At 36.5% G+C, this 17756-nt stretch overlaps 1 protein-coding gene across 2 annotated transcripts in view; it reads left to right on the top strand.

Moving 5' to 3' along the window:
• LOC150092260 (uncharacterized) overlaps positions 1-17756 on the top strand; it is a 73096-nt gene that overhangs the window by 11206 nt on the left and 44134 nt on the right. Inside the window, exon 2 of one of the 2 annotated variants that reach the window (XM_090415086.1) lies at positions 13467-13642. In XM_090415086.1, coding sequence (XP_090271212.1) covers positions 13467-13642 — 176 coding nt within the window. Of the gene's footprint in view, positions 1-13466; positions 13729-17756 lie in introns of both variants that reach the window. The other variant, XM_090415085.1, reaches the window with a different exon arrangement.

Genomic DNA, 17756 nt, shown 5'->3' with positions numbered 1-17756 from the left:
TGTGTGCGTGTGTGTGCGCGCACCACTCATTTCAATGACGAAAGATTTTGTTTAATATATTTTCAAGTGAAATATTCAAGAGTTCCACCATTATTTTAGTATGTCGTGCAATTTGTTAAGCGCGTGACGACACCCCAATCAGTTTGAACAACATACCATAGATAATATAATGGATGGATATTAGATATTCTGGAAAGTTTAAGTGGACAGGTTCGATTCAAAAAAAAAAAAAAAAAAGACATTCATCAGAAGATTTTGCATAATTCTTTTAACAGTCAGTAACTTACCACAATAAAATGCGCATGTTCACGAATAAATGAGATATCATTAGATGTTCAGAAGGATCAGTCTGTGGAGAATATTCGTCTCGCTTGCAGCTTTAAGAGGAATGCATACTTTATGTTCGAGCAGCGTATCACAATAAATAAACAAATAAAAATAAAATAGTAAAAAATAATAAAATAAAATAAACAGAGAATGTACTTCAATTCTATGTCATGTGGGTGTAAGAATGGATTGCGTAGCTTTTGTGAGTTGAGATTTAATTTTGGAAATGACTGTTTGGCATGTAGATGATTAGAGCGGTAATAAACAATTCTACTGGACTACAGTGGAGACTATTAACTCCTTTATTCCCTCCCCCCCTCCATGCCTGTGAGGAATTAGTCTTGTTGAGCTTCCGTTTTGAGTAGCCCAACAAGACTTATTTCGAAACATTTTACAGGCAAGTGTTTCAACTTCTAACCCTCATATCCTTAATCGCTCTTCTATACAATAAACATCGAATTTCATTTGAGCCTAGTTTTCAAGTTTCCTTTGGCTCTCAGTTCGTGCCATGCCACACGTAATTTCAAAACTGGGATGTTAGGTATCAGAGAATGGTTGCATGCACCCGCAGTGCGGGTCCACACGCTGTCGAAAGACGTGTGTGATTTCTGCAAGTAAGCTTCAGTTATATTTTTCTAGGATTACTTTTTTGTCAGCTTTATTTCATAAACAACATGTAGCTCATTGTTTTTGATGAAAAAAAAAACGTATAAGGAAATTCATAAACATCAATTGCAGTAAACCATTCTGTGTTATATCTTAGCTCAGAGAGATTTAGTTTCCCTTTAGCAGTTTTAATTTTATCTTGAAAACAACAACTATCTGAAGTTCTTCTACTTCAATTCCAAGAGCCAGCATATCTTCTGGTAATATATCTTCCAGTATAAAATGCAAATACTCGCTCTCCAACCAATAGATTGTGGGTTCCAATCGTGCCGTGGTCATGACTATTTTTAAACGCATGATCTGAATTTTATTTAATTTATTTATTTTTATTTTATACGCAGTATAACATCCGACTCATTTAGAAAATATTTCGTTAAAAATAATATGATAATAATTTTTTTTTGATATTTTTGGTAGCAGCAGTAGATCCAAACCAAAATGTTTTGATATTTTTAAGTGACTCCTACTCACAGAAATTAATAGACCACAGGTAAACTTCGTACCATGGACGGGCTATTTTTTGTATTTGTTACATAATCTGGAAGCCCCAAGATCAAAATGGAACGTTTTATGCCTTCACTAAGTTTTCAGGCCTCCACTAAGGCCTTACACAGGGCGATGATATTTATCTTCTACCTACAGATATTAATAAACATCAAGTTCAAACTTACCACTGGTTAAGTCTGCTCGGCAAACAGTTACTAAATTTAGGTTCTAATACTTGAGGTTCTTTACATTACTTTAGGTTCCAGTATCATAACAAACCTTAATCAACTGTTACGAGTGAAATAAAAAGCTATTGTGTGAAAGAAAATGTAGAGTTTAAAATTTTATGAATTCTAATGCTCCAGGTCATCCGTCTTATACGTCTTATAGCGGTGATCTTCACCAAGTTCAAGGTCATGTTTCTCCCTCCAAACACTACTTCATTGATCCACCCGATGGATCAGGGAGTTCTTGCAGTGTTTAAGGCTTATTATCCACGGAGAACTTTTTCACAAGCCATTTCTGCTACTGAAGGAAATGACCACACTCTCGTGCAATTCTGGAAAACATTCAATATTTATCATGCTATTAAAAATATTGCTATGGCTTGGGACGAAGTGAACTCTCAATGTATGATTGGCATATGGAGAAAGATATTAAAAAGGTTTGTGCATGAGTTTGGATGTTTGTAATAGTGGGCCTAGCAAACAATCTGAATCTCGAAGTGAATGATGACGACATAATTCAACTCATAGAAAGTTCCCCTGAAGAGTTGACCAACGAAAAATTGGTCGAACTGGAGGGACAATTGTTGCAGAAGAGGAAAAACGGGAAAAGGAAGAGGGAAAAGAGAAACAAGAAGAGGTAGTTAAACCATTTACGGTGAAAGGTCTTGCAGAAATGATCTTTGCAGTTAGCGATGTTCTCAAAATGGCTGAAGACCAATGTTGAACGCTACTTAATAACAGAAACGAAAGTACATGAGATTGCTTGCTATGAACAAATTAATGATGAAAAGAAGAAGAGGAATAAGCAAAGCCCATTGGACATTTTCATCATAAAAACAAAGGCTACACCAGAAGAGCCACAGTCTGATGGTTCACACAAGGAAGGTAATGAAGATGTGATTATGGAGGAAGATTTGGGTGATTATTCACCTGTTTTATAGTGGCAGTAAACGCACAGTAGTTTTATAATAAGGTTTAAAAATTAAAATGGCAGTATACTTATTAGGGTTAAGTCCCTAACCCTTATAACTCTCTCTGATGAAGCATGTTGACTGAAAAATTCTAAAAAGAATAATTGATTGCATGCTTTCTCGCACACGTTTGTGTCTACTTTAAAATTTCAAGACCGAGATAAGCAAAAGAAATGCTTAAGGTGTTTTACAACCATCGATTAACGAGGTTCATATGCTGATAATGGAACCAGTTCCGTGTTTTATTAATCCTTTCGCTTTTTTTTTTTCAAAAAATCATTCGTCCATATGGAGTACCGCAATGGTAATATTTTCGGCCACTTTTAACTGAGGATTCACCGAAGTGTGCCGCTTTCACAAGCGCCATTTGGGGATGTACAGATAGCGAATGATGGATATCTCATTGAAGAACATTTATAACCGTGTCTACTCTACGCCACTCAAAAACTTCGTTCAAGGACAACGAGGCACTGAAAGCAAGTCGCTTACCTTTCTGGGGACCTCATGGAATAACATAAATAAGTAGCCTAAGTAGTAAAAATACAGACTCCAACTGCTGTTCGTTCTCTCTTTTGTTCATCTCACCAGAAACATACACTGCACATATGTACATGTAACGTTCATGGAACTTAACAGAAATAATTCGATGCTGCCTTATTTAAATAACGCGTGCGTCTAAATACGTGCATAATCAATATTATTCACACTACAGTTGAAATTCTTAATACATTGATTAAATGGTGTAATAGAAGCATGTCTGAAAGTGCGGGTCAACAAACACCTGATCAGAATCCTGTTTATTGACTTGCTGTGTTATTATTATTATTTCGTACTTTCCGTACTTATATGCTTCTCCATAATTACCATTCATCTTTATTCTCCAAGGTTCAAATGATAACACAAGAATCAAGTCAAGCTCAAGTACAGGGTGGCCATAAAATAACTTTCCTTCTTTGGAGGCATCTGTAGCTAAAACCAATAAACGGAATGAGATCAAATTTTATATTGAGACTTTTGAAGGCATGGGGAGATGATTTCCGCGAAAAAAAAAAAGATTTGGTACCAAAAGTCGCCGATAGGTGAAATTTTGGCGCTGGCGGAGCCAAAATCAAGCGGATAATTACATTAAAGGCAGATAAAATGAAATAATAACATTTCGACAGTGCAAGCGACAGCCGCGTCACTCATTCCAGCTGGATATGTGGAACGTTACAATGATAATAATAATAATAATAATAATTAAACTAAAACAACAACTTGCGAGAGACACACAAATCAATGTAGTGATTGAACTCACAGGAAATAATGTTTTATTCATCAGAATCAGGGTCCCCTGGACCACATACACGATTTTCAATGTGCTGACCTTTCTTGTGTACAACAAATTGCATTCAGTGTGCGACATGCTCTACAGCTGAGCGAAGGAGTCGGATTGGATGTTCACAACAGCCCGTTTTATGTTCACTTTCAAGACATGCAAGTTGGGAACGCCACCAACATACAACGTTCCCAATCCCTTTTTAAGTGGAGTTGGTGGCGCTGCTCTCACGCACGCACAGTAAAATCTGCATTATCCTTTATACCTGCGTTTACTGCAAATATTTGACTGTTTTCGGCTCCGCCAGCGCCAAAACTTCCCCTATCGGCGACTTTTGGTACTAAATCTCCCCATGCCTTCAAAAGTCTCAATGTAAAATTTGGTCTCATTCCGTTTATTGGTTTTAGCTACAGATGCCTCCAAACAGGGAAAGTTATTTTATGGTCACCCTGTACATAGGTGTACTTGAGTTTAAATCAAGTACACCTATGCGTACTGTTTTATTTATTTCAGTTATATAATCAGTATCCGGAGAATTCACCGTAAACAGTTTATCGAAAGACAATTTACCGAAAGGCAGTTTATCGAAAAAAGAATTCATCGAAAATCATTTCATCGAACATCAGTTAATCGAAAGGCAATTCCACGAAAAATCAATTCATCGAAACGCAATTGATCGAAAAACAACAATTGATCAAAAAATAATTTGTCGAATTGTGATTCCACGTATAATCACGTCAGTTTTTTTCTCAATAGAATAATTTATAACTAAAAATATATCACACGTTACACGTAAAGCGAGAAGAAATGGTTAGGCAGGAACAATAATGACACAGATTAAAACTCTTCTTCTTCTTCCTCCCAAATCCGTCCAGGTAAGTCCGTAGGCTGGGAAGAGGAGCTTGGAACTTCTTCCTTTATCTCATAAACTGGTTTTTGCTTAACCAATACGTCTTCGGGTTCCTTTTTGAAAGGTTTCTCGACCTCTGCCAGGACTTCTTCGGCAAGAGCGTAAAGTTGATCAATCGACTATAAAATAATCATAACAATATAGAGGGCTCCACCAATTTAATAATTTTTTATATCAAGACGATGATGATAATTATCAATGTTACGATAAATGCCTTTAATCAACAAAATGCTCATTTTGAAATTGCACAGAAAATTTTTTTTTTTTACATTTCATTTGTGAAATCTTATAAATCTATAAATCGTTTTTTAAAAAAAAAATAACATATTTGTTAGTATTAAATAACGGCTTCACACATTAAGAGAAAACTAAATAGAATTTGTTGCTGATATATATTTCGTTCAATATATCATGAGAGCTTAATTAATTTATAAAAAACTATAAACAATTAGTAGCAATCACTTCCCAAAACATAGTCTATCTGATTAACATTAGGACGGTGGCGTAGGGCTTCACATGATTCAAAAAATAGACGATCAAATTTGAACCTACTGTAATGCTAAAACCAATAAACAGCATCTTGGTACGGTTCCAGTGAATTGTCTATTGTCGATGGCATGAGAAACAAGACCTGAAACTTCAGATTCCAAATACTTTATATAATCTTGAAGTTCATGGGTTCTACTAGTAGCAGAACAGTCAATCTGTCCAGAGTAGCAAAAGATGACAGCAACAAGGTTTGATAAACACAAGGCAAGGATGGAGATGTAATCTCTGACAGACAGTAAGAAAGATGACATCTTTCGGGCTGGTTTGAAGGTGATCTACAGATTATATCTGGAAGTGTCTTTACCGTTTGTTCAGATGTTCTTTTAAGGCAGGGTATGAGGATCCTTTTAACATAAGATCGCAATCTGGGAGAAGGATGATAATTATCAAATATTTTATGCATCATGGTCTCGCTGCATGCCTTAAGTAACAGAATAAGTTTCATTTATTTTATTTAATTCTACAAAGTATGCGTGCTCGGTGTACAAGGCTTTTCATAATACCTATTGATTTTATTATTATTATGAAGAATGACGATGATAATGAAGATGAGGATAATAATATATAATAATAATAATAATCGTACGATGATACACGGCCGTGAGTCCCCTTTACGGGGTGGTACGGCACCATCTCAGCCCCCCCCCCCCCAAATTTTATCCGGGCTCCGGAACCAGCATAGCTGACGATCAGACCTATTGCTGGTTCAGTATTCCTGACTGTAATCACGAGACCGGTTTGCCTGCTTGCGGGATGAAAAACCCCAGATAAATTGGTGGAAAAACCCTGCTGTCCACGCCCAAGACCGGCGAACTTGGCTATGGCAGATGCTTAAGCTCCTCACTTCGTCTATGAGAATCAAACCTAGGACACTCCTTCCCCAGGCATATGGTTGCGCAGCCGCATAGCTACTAGGCTAACCGCGCTGACCGCGTGTATATATCTGCCTGCAAAGGATACCATCCTGTAAACAGATATTTCCAGCATTGTTACGATGTATTCTAGTATCCAAAAAGGGACGACTGTTGTTAGATTCACGTTCAATAGTGAACTTGATGCGAGAACATAAGTTAAAAATACTAGATGAATTCGATTCCATTTCTGACGAATCCAAGGGCATAATTGATTCTGAGCTACGAAGAGCTATAGTGGATAAGAATGAAATAATTTCGCAACTCTAGACACTAAACATGGAGCTTTTTACAGTCACTTCAGGTCTCCACTGCAAACTCATTATTCTTTCCACAGAATTCAAAAATTTCCATGAATACATGAATTGATGACAGGCTTGTTTCTCATGCCATCGACAATGGACAATTCACTGGAACCGTACCAAGATGCTGCACTACAGTAGGTTCAATGGCTTCCGTTAGTTTTTATATCAAGTCACCATATTAGAAGTTGAAAAATCTACAGCACATCAGTAGGTAAGAGATTAAAGAAAAAAATGGAATCTGATGATGTGCTTCTTGAACAGCTGGAAGCTGTAATCTTTTGGGAATAATGTGAGGGTGGCTGTTCCAAAGAGCAGTGGTGTTTGGAATGATTGATGTTCCTCCCAAAACATGACAGCAGTATTCTAAGTCGCTGAGCGCAATTCATAATTAAATAGTATCAGCAGCTGCACTGGTGTAAATGTATCTTGTATCGTGAAGGAAAAGACAACACTAAGATGTTTGAATGCTAAGAAGGCTATGTACAGCCTGTGATGTGTTTGTGCAATGAAAAGTTAGAGATGAAAGTCGGCTTAAGAGAAATGTAATTTTGACTGGAAGTGTAATGGAAGATGAAGCGAGATCTTTCTTACAGAAAATAAGACAGGAATGTGTTTGGATGTCATTGCAATTCACTAGATTATCCTTACTCCACTGGAAATGATAAAGTATCAAAGTTTAAGGCATTGGTTATCATGGACAATCTTGAGGCTTCCAAAAGTGTGGACTACAAGAGTTGTCACATGAAAACGAAGAGTGTATCGTCATCAGCAAAAGTATGAATAGGATTTGCGGTCAGTCAGAGACGATCATTTATGAATAGATGGAAAAGAACAGGTGAACGCACAGGACCAAAGGATGTGGTGGAAAAATCTGAACCACCACAACATATAACGAAAGACAAGAGGATACTGGTAATCATATTGGAAAGACTAGACGGCGTACCATAAGATGAAAGATTGGTGAGTGGACAGATAATGGTGGAATCCATGTTGCATGTCACTAATTTATTGGTGGCGCTCCAGGTGGTGAAGTGTAGCGAAGTTGGCCGTTGAAGACTTCCAGGAATTTTGAAAGAACATGGACGACATCAATGGGATGATTTTCATGGTTTACTTTATTATCGTCAGCTTGGTTAGCCGAGTGACTATGCACTTCGCAACCATATGTCTGTGAAAGGAGTGTCTTGGGTTCGATTCCCGTCGTCAACGTGAGGGGCTTAAGGATCTTTCTCAGCCATAGTCAAGTTAACCAGTCTTGGGCGTGGACAGCAGGGTTTTTCTTCCCAGTCTGGGGTTTTTCCTCCCGCAAGCACGCAAACCAGCCCCGTGAACACACGTAGCTACGGACATAGGACACACGGGGAGGCATAGGGCTAACCACCTTATCCTCGGGACGGGTACGGCTTAGAATTGTTAAAGATAGCTCCGTAACAGGCGACTAGCCTAATACCTGAAGGGAAGAACACTTTATTATCTTTATTACTATTATTATTATTATTTAATGGAAGGAACATAGGTTTACTTCACTGATGTAGAGTAGATACTACCCGATTAGAAAATATTGTAAAAAATTTACAGGATAAGGTGTTAATTCTGGACTACAACTGATGGCTACCACAAGTACTATAAAACATTTATTGTCCAAAATATTCAGAATTCTTCTGATTTGTTTTTGACAAAAGACCAAAGAATACTTGGAGTGACCTGTTCTTGGTATTATGGGAAGCTCCTCTTGATACGGACTCGTTATTTATGCAGGAGTTGGAGGAAAATGATTCTAATGATTGATCTATGATTGATCATCATATTGTTGATCATCATATTGTTAATCATAATCATATGATTGATCTATGATTGATCATCATATGAATACAAGCATGGAAGGGATGATGTTGTCTTCAGCGATCCCAGACAGGGTCGAAAAGGCTTGACTCCTGTTTGAGCGGGAACCAAATTTTTTGTATTTGGTCCTTTCAGACTCATCCCGAAAAATTATCTTTCACAACAATTTGGTGTAAATGAACTCTTCCACGATATGTTTGAAACACACAGTTTCGAGATCTTCCAAGCAAGACGTGGCTAGTTTAGAAGTCTCTGGATAACAACCATTTTCAGTTGTACTTTGGCAAAACTGTCCTCTCTCTTTTAGGAACAGAAATTCACATAACCATATCACACAGGTCTATTACAACAAGCACATGGTGAAAGCATCGTTTGGTTGTCTTTGATCGGTTAAATAAAAATGAAATTTTCTCTTTTCTTCCTGACTCTCATTTGAGGGCGTAGCAATTATTATTGATTCCTATAGTGAAGCTTCCAAAGTCTTTTGAATCAACCGGATTTCAAATAATTACCGGAATGCAGTTTTCCTTTCTTTAAGCTTCTTTCTAAAGATTTAAAGGACATTCAAATATTTACAGATAAATATATTGTCTCTTGGGAGTGGAGATGATTTGGAACAAAAAATACTTTTTCGTGCAAACAAGATCGTCGAACGTTTACCAAGTGTTTGAGAAAAGTCTTAGCGGGTACCTGAGGAGACATTTTTTTATTTTATTTAGATATTTTTTTTAAACTTTTATATTTTGTCACAATATTGTCACAGATAAGTTTAGGTCTATTGTGCAATTTTTCAATAACTAAAAAATCTGAAGGATATTTAAGATAAAATATGTCCCCTGGCTTGGCATTTATGGAATGACCTCCGTTAGGGTCGCGGCTGGTTTACGCACAATCCCGTACAGATGTTTTTTGTACTGTTTGCATTAAAAGTCTAAATTCAAATAGTTCGAATCACGAGGTTAAACTCTCCCCTTCATGTCATTAATTTTTTTTATTTTGAAAATTTGAATTTCATAATTTGTAACACCAGTGGAAATGTCATTTGCACTCCATAGCGCTAGGATGCCCGAAAAATGACCTATGTTCGATTATTGTTCTATCTCTAGTATAGACAAGCGGTTTTTTCTTCCAGAAACTTGGATTTTTTCGTCCCTTAAACTCAAGAAAATCGACCATAGAAACCATACTATTTCCGATAATAAATATAGTATAAAGAACCAAGAGATGGCGGCACTTCTCAGTCGTCCCCTCATTGAATGTCGTTTATAATTAGTTATAGTGTTGGTCCAGCTATCTCTGATTGGCTACGGGTGAAGACTGAACTTCCACCTCAGTCTCCAAAAGTTAGATAGGCCTTGCCTGCTCCCTATAAGGAAATGAAAGGCGTCAGCGGATATTTTTTGTTTCTACTGTAGGCATACTGAATTCGTATTACTAAAAACGCATTTAATAATTAAAAATGCTTCACATGTTTGTAATTTATTATAACGCAAATGTTAAAAAACAAACACTTTTATAATTATTCGTGTCTGAATGAAATATTATAACTTCTCCCAAACTGCTCTTGCCTGAGAGGTGGGGGTACGTGAGTGCTACTAAAATTTTAAAAGGGACACATGGGTACTGAAAATTTGGGAAGCACTGCATTAGAACAAACACACATTTGCGCTCACTTAACTAATTAAAATGAACCGTATAACTCTGAGGTATTTTTTTTATTTCTTGCGCTAATACGGTGAATAATTCATTCAGGAAAAAATTCACCACTGATTTCGCATCCTGTTAGCTAGCCAAAAATATTTTCCATAGCTTGACGATATATTGTACTATATTATATAAAGAAAAAAAAAAAGAAAAAAAAATCAGCTAACGCCTTTTTATTCCCGTATACGGGAGTAGGCGAGGCCATTTAGCCCTATCTAACTTTGGAAACTGAGCGGGCAGTTCAATCTCCACTGGTACCCAATCAGAGACAGATGGCCCAAAGCTATCACTAATTAAGCGGTACGCAGTGAAGAGAGACGGCTCAAATGTGCCGCCATCTCGTGGTCCCTAACCCTAACACAATATATTTAATGTCTGAAATAATGTGGGTTCTACGGTCGATTTTCTTGAGTTTACAGGACGAAAAACCCGAGTTTCCGGGAGGAAAAACCTGCTTGCCCGTGCCAGAGATCGACTAACTCGGGAACCGGTCGAAAAAAGGCTTAGAAAAATTTCCTTTAGTCGCCGACTAGACTCGAAATGAAGTCTTCCTTCGTGCGGCCAAGCGCGGTGGTGTGCAAACGCCACATCCACTGAGCTACACAGGCTACTATTATATAAAGAAATATCAAAAAGTACGCATACTTGTTTCAAATATTTATGTACCGAATATATGTTTTAAATCCTAATTTTATAAATGTTCAAATGATTATACTGATTAAGCAATGCAGACTCACCTCTTCTTGTTCCATCTGTTGCACCTTCGGAGATACGTATTTCTGAAACATAGACAGATCCAGCTCTAGATGTATTTCTGGTTCCTAGAGTAATAAAAAATGTAATGGATCATTCGGAAAGCATAATACAATTTTCTACGTTTGAAATGATCACTGATTACTCTCACCCAAATTCTACTGCCTGTTGTCGTTTTAAGTTCATTGATTTGGCACTTTATTCGAAGGCGCTATTCAAACGGTGCACAAGACAAAATCTGACTCGTTAAGCCCAATTAATGAAACAGCTCAGCACAGTAAAAACCGTTTTCTTCTTCTTCTTCTTCTCTCTCTCTCCAGAAGCTTCGCATATTCCATCTAGCCTCCGTAGGTCTTTCAATAACGACGATGCTCTTTGGTTTGAAAAACCTAAATTCGAATCCCATTTAGGACGAGAAAGAATCCTTTATAAGGGCTTTTCAACTGAAGGTGAATTGGCCGCTCTTAAATGGACCCAATAAGATCCCCCCCCCCCCAGAAATTTGGCTTTTTAAACCTTCACAAGAGGCAACCAGGCCAGAAAAACACATCCAATTGATAGATGCAATCGGATTACCAAGAATAACTTTGATTTTAAAGAGGAAAAGGATTATCATTACAAATCATAGATGCTTATTTATTGCTTATATTAGATTATAATTTTATGTTAATATCATTCCCTAGTTATCAAGAATCGCGCGTGGTTCTTAATCTGTAGCATGTCTTGTTACGAGAATCATTAAGGGCAAACATTCAACGTGCCATCTGACTCCAGTGGAACATTATCGATCAGCTAATTTTATTCGGCAAAAGTATTCTAGAGGATGCAGCGCGCCAAGCGCTAAATCCAATTAATATAAAAGAACTAGAAACTAGAATAGTTCAAAAATTACGAAAAACACTCCGAAAGTCTTCTATATGTACGCAAATGTCCCAACCAGTTGTATCCTTCGACAAATTTCCACTGAATTTAGGAATATAATGTTCCTTGGATTGTTTATGTTCCCCTGTGAATTTCAGTCGAATCAAACAAAAACCGAAAGGGGTTTGAAGAAGGGGGGGGGCGGGATGGCTTCCGTCACAGACAGCCGTAAGGTCGCATTGTTCAACCGATTTCGACCTTGTAAAATTATTTGTTAAGTTGTTTCAGTCCTCCTGAGAATTTCATCGCAATCCGACTAAATTAAAGCAGTTTTGTAAAGGCAAGTGGATTTCTCTGGAGATACTTGTACAGGCTGCGTTGTGCAACGTTTCAACTAAATCTGGAAAACGATTGTTTCTCATGTTGCGTAAGATCCTAAGAGAATTTAGGAACAGTCGGATAAGAATGGCTAAGATATGGTTAAGATAGGAATGGTAAAGGAGGAAGAAGACAGTAAAATACTGCCGATATTATTATTATTATATATATACATATTATAACGGCATTAACGCTTTTAGTAGTTCAATAACTTTTTCGAAGCAAGAGGACGGGCCGATTTCATAAATTTAACCACTGTGAATGTTTACTTCACAAGGTCAAAACGTTAGACAGTCTATCGTACGGGTCGATCCCACGAACTCAACAGAGACATCATAAAAGAAAAAACATTCCTCTCCCAATTAAGGAAGTACAAGGAACTCAAGCGGCAATTTTTTTAAAAGGATTTATTTTTGCATAAATGTGCTACAGTAGGGTGTAATATAACATCGAAATAAGAAGAATGTTTTATTGGAAGGTGGATTCAGATATGCATATTTTCAGATATGCACACAATCGAATGTTCTTCTCTAGAAAACATATTCTCACATACATCTCAAAGTTGACAAAGGACTTTGTGTTTGCGTGTATGCGTGTGTGGAGCTGTACACCACGTCTACTGTACATCTACGGTATGTATTCTCTAATTAACTTTAATGTAAAAATATAGACGTAAAATGTTACTATTAAATCGTCCCTAGATTTAAAAAACGCAGCAGAAGTAGTATAAAGTATTCACTCGGATAATAACCATGCAGTGAACTATGAGTTTTTAAATTATGCATTTTTAAAAAAATTAATTTGTCTGCTAATGGATAAACTTAATGAGCATATAGGCGATTGACAGAGGACATTCTAGGCAGAGCAAAATTATCTTTTGATAGGTCTCAGATGGCGTCTAAACTTAAAATGTAATAACAAATGTATTACTTTAAAGATTAATCATTTAAAAATGTTGGGATAATTTGCCATACTGTGTAGCGAATTGTAATTTATTATTCTTGCTAATGAATTCAGAATAATAATAATAATAACAACAAGAAGTTATAAGTGAACATGGCAAGTAAGAATACTATGATCGTTTTCATTACTACAAAACGGTACAGTGTTAGATGAAGCTTTTGTTAATGTTTTCCAAAAAAATTAGAAATTTCTCTATCATCTTCATGAAGGTTAAAAAAGACATAAATTTCTCTACGCTCAGTAGATTAACTATTATTCTGCTTTTGACCAATTAATATTTCTCATACCGTTTCAGGAATTTCTTCAGGTGGTTCTTCAAGAGCTTTATACTCCTCTTCAGCCTGTGTAGGTGGTTGCTTTGCATCTTCAGGTGGTTCTTCAAGAACCTTATACGCCTCTTCTGCCTGTGTAGGTGGTTGCCCTGCATCTTCAGGTGGTCCTTCAAGAGCCTTATACGCCTCTTCTGCCTGTGTAGGTGGTTGTTCCATTGCATCTTTACGTGGTTCTTCAAAAGCCTTATACGCCTATCAAATAGAAAGAAATTGTACATTCTAAAGGTATGAAAAGCTGATTGTTAGCTTGAACTAGAAAGCTTATATACATCACAAGAATAATAATACATGTGAGATTTTTGGCTTCGTGGGGAAAATTTCACAAATGATGAATCCGTAAAACGAAGCATATGCAAAACGCATACGTTAAGGGAACTGAATAGCATTTTAATAAGATGTCCAACTATATTATAATGCATCTATAATTATTCTTAATAATCAGTTAATATTAATGCAGGGTGAAGGCCTCTCCCGTTGTGGTAGGTTTTGGGTCTACTACTCCCATGGTGACTCAGTCCATATTGGGGGAGTGTATCTATACTTGGGTGAATGAATGTATGAAGGTGGAAGACAATCACAAACATTCATGTATACGCGGGATTCGAACCCGCAGCCTAGAGAGCTGATACGCCAACCACTCGGCCAACCAGGCCGGCATACCTAAGATAAGGAGGGTTAATCAGGTAGGAGTTAGATGGATGAGTTGAAGAAGTAGAAATGTTGTGAAGGAAAAGAATCTAGCCGAGCAGGGCAAAGGAAATTTCAAAGAGTTCTTTCGTTATGTGGCAAGTAAGAGGAAGAATAACCATGGAAGATTAACCTTAATGAATGATGATATCACGTGGTGACAGAGGCAGATAAAATAGTTGAGCTACTGAGTGACCACTTTGTTAGGGAATGTCATTCAAGTGCGATTACTGCTTATTATTATCAAAATAATTGACTAAGTGTCTATTAACCAGTAGAAGAAAAAATGTCGCTTACCTCCTGTGCTATTTCGGCTTCTTCTAGCTGACCTTCCTAAGAAAAAAATTAACTATTAGTAAAAATCACTCTGCACACACAACTGGAACAGTGCGACGAACATTAAAGTGAGATCCGCAAAGGGAAGAAATGGAAAAATAGTTTTTACACCGCTTTTATTCATTTTATTATAATACATAACAAAATAAAGTGCCTTGAGAGGTGATAGATAATTAAAATACGAGATCCATTCATGTTATAAAGTTTATTTTTATTACTTTATTAAAGGATGCGGATCGTACTAGTTGATAACATGAAATTCGTGTTCCATTTGCCGTTCGTGAGATGGCAGCACTGCACAGTACACATAAATACAACAAGTCGACATATGCTTAATACAGATGTGACGTCATATTTCTACGAGTAACTTACTATTATTATTAATTGCATTTGAGAGGCTATAGTTCCATTGATATTCACTAGAAAATGTCGAAAGCGTCCTCTAGGACTGATGAATGTGACAAAATGTACATCGTGCACCAATGGCGGTTCGTACATAAGCACTACGACACTGCAGCATCCCCAGGGAAAAAAATAGATTTTATTTGTGTTTATAAATAATAACAATGCTTACAACATTATATAAATGCAATACAACATGTTAAAGGTTACAGCTTATGTTTTGACATTGATTGAATAGTTAATAATTGGAATTGATCGATTAACGCTTTAGATTACGAAACAAATGCACTGCCATCTAACGCAGTGTCAGAATTATCACGTTAGGCCAATTGCAGCTAAACTCGTCGATAATCGTTTGCGCTTATGATTGCACGTTACAAGTGATTCAGACACTGCTCGCTTGGGCAGTGTCGCTTACAGATAAATCGTATGCTTACGCGCGTTATTTCTGTGAGATACGAAACTTTTATTATTGGTGTTTGTTCGTGGTGAAATATTTTTAATAAAGCAATTTTTTAATATGTAAATTTATTTATTAATAAATTGGTTACTGATTAATAAAAAAAGAATTTATTTTTTTTAAATTTTGTATATGCAGCACCCCACTTAAAATTTTTGTGGGCCACTGCCGTGCACACAAATGGAACAACGAGGATCGCACGAAAATAAGGGTGGGATATTCATCATCAGTGAAGAATGCGAACAAATCATCTGTTGACAGCATTTTCCGCGTTGTTTTAAATTTATGGTAAATAAAAACAGATGACTTTGCAAGGTAACAAGACATACTTAGTCATGAATACAATTTAGTATGAGGACCTTAAAAGAAGTCAAGTTTCAGTGATGTCTTTAACCACGGGATTCATCTCAAGACCACAAACTGATTCTTTTTGTGCACAGTCAGAATTACGAACAAAGTAGCTAAAACCGTACATTATGTCTTTCAACTGGTGTAATCTCTGGCCACCTTATGCAATACTTTGAAATGAACGATGTATTCTTCCTATAGAACTGTCGCCATGGATAAGACGTGAGCACAGCCAAGACAAAGAGGTACTGAACTCAATGGAAATTGATTCATTCACAGCTGCTAAAGAGGTTCTGTGTGGTCATAAACGGAGGAACAAATCAGAGCTTTCAAGAACAGGTTGACAGTTCCATCTATCGTTCAAATAACACGACATACTTTAATCTCGCAGCCTCAGCTGCTTCGGCCGTATTTCGAAACAATCCCTAACTAATGAGGCAGAACATTTTGAAACCAGATCAACAAAAGTTTGTAACATTTCTTCATTTGGCACATCTCCTGCAAACGAATGTTTGGGTAACAATTTTCTAGGAAATGTGTTCATTGACTACACTAAAAAAAACAACATTTTACATATCCATGTATGACGAAAACCTTAATAAAAATACTCAAACTGAAACTGATTAATAAAGCAGGCATAATTACCTCAAGAAAGTCAGTTTCCTCTTCAGGTTTCTGCAATATATTACGGGCGTTAGGAAAAGAGAATACATTCATATACAACGTTCTATACACATATACATTCTATACAACATCTACTAATTCTAGATGGCAAAATTTATTTACAAAATACATTATTATAACCAAAATGTTTATGTGAAAAAACTCCAAACTGAGGAACATTCGAATCTTTAAAAACTGGTGAGTGAACAAAACAAAGACCTATTTGGGTGATTGCCGATTTTACAGAACTTTCAGCCTCTGTTATTAAATAAATTGTATTAGAATGCAAATGTTCTATCTATCTGTCTAGGTATCATAGCAAGCTGCTATTATAAAATCCTTCTACATATAATGAAAATAAAATAAAACCAATTATTATTGGTTTTATTTTATTTTCATTATAGGTGGCGCATCATGCAGTTTCAAAATAGAATGAGAGTTTCCAAATCGTTTATGTCGATGTTATACTCTTCACCAGTGGCGCGCTTAGGATTTAATCTTGGAAGGGGCCGAGCACTCAGGATTTATTCTTCGGGGGAGGGGGTGGGCAGAGTTTAGTAGACGATTTGAGAATGCACACTACACATCGCATACGACCAATGACTGAGCATGTACAGTGATCGCTAATTCATAAGTAGTATAGAAATAGAAGACACGACACAACATAATTTAAAAAAAATTGATTTTATTTATAATATAAATATTAATATTAATATTATAATTAATTTAATTATAATTAATTAATTTATATAATTATTTATATAAATAAAAAATGAATTTTAATTAGGAAAATATTTTTGGTAATTTTTCTAGTGTTTTCTCCTTTTTCTTTTGGAGGAGGGCCAGGACCCCTCCCTGGGTGAGGCACTGCTCTTCACCTTCAAGTTATACTTTAAGATTATTTTTGATTTCTCTCTTGTTCTTTGGTTCTCTTTCAGTTCCGAGAATAAATATTTCGGAAGATGCGTATTTGACACACCAATGACCAATTCAGCGAAACTTGTTGTGGATAAACTAAGAGTTTGATGACTGAGACATCCGTAGCATGGATGTCTCAGTCATCAAAGACTCGTTTTCTCAAAAGTGTAAAAGCTGCAATAAGAAATTTGCCAGCATTTAATTAGAGTGAGGTGTTAATTTTTAGAGAGGTGTTTAGTGCACCACCCGAAATGGTACAGCAGTATTCTATAGTTTGGAGGATTTAAACACTATCACCATATCATCCTTGATTGCATGTGACAACTTAGTCACCTTCAATGCTTCCGATTCACAAAAATGTCTTTTTTTCTCGCACAAAGATCGTAGTACTTCTTCCGTTTCTTCTGATAACATGCCAGCAGCGAAGACCAGGTCTCTA

Source organism: Typopeltis vanoorti, chromosome 26 (assembly GCF_054136105.1).
Source record: "Typopeltis vanoorti isolate ZY-2024b chromosome 26, IOZ_Tvanoo_1.0, whole genome shotgun sequence".
Taxonomy (NCBI): domain Eukaryota; kingdom Metazoa; phylum Arthropoda; class Arachnida; order Uropygi; family Thelyphonidae; genus Typopeltis; species Typopeltis vanoorti.
Note: the sequence above shows the minus strand (reverse complement) of the source record. Positions and strands in the feature narration are given on the sequence as shown.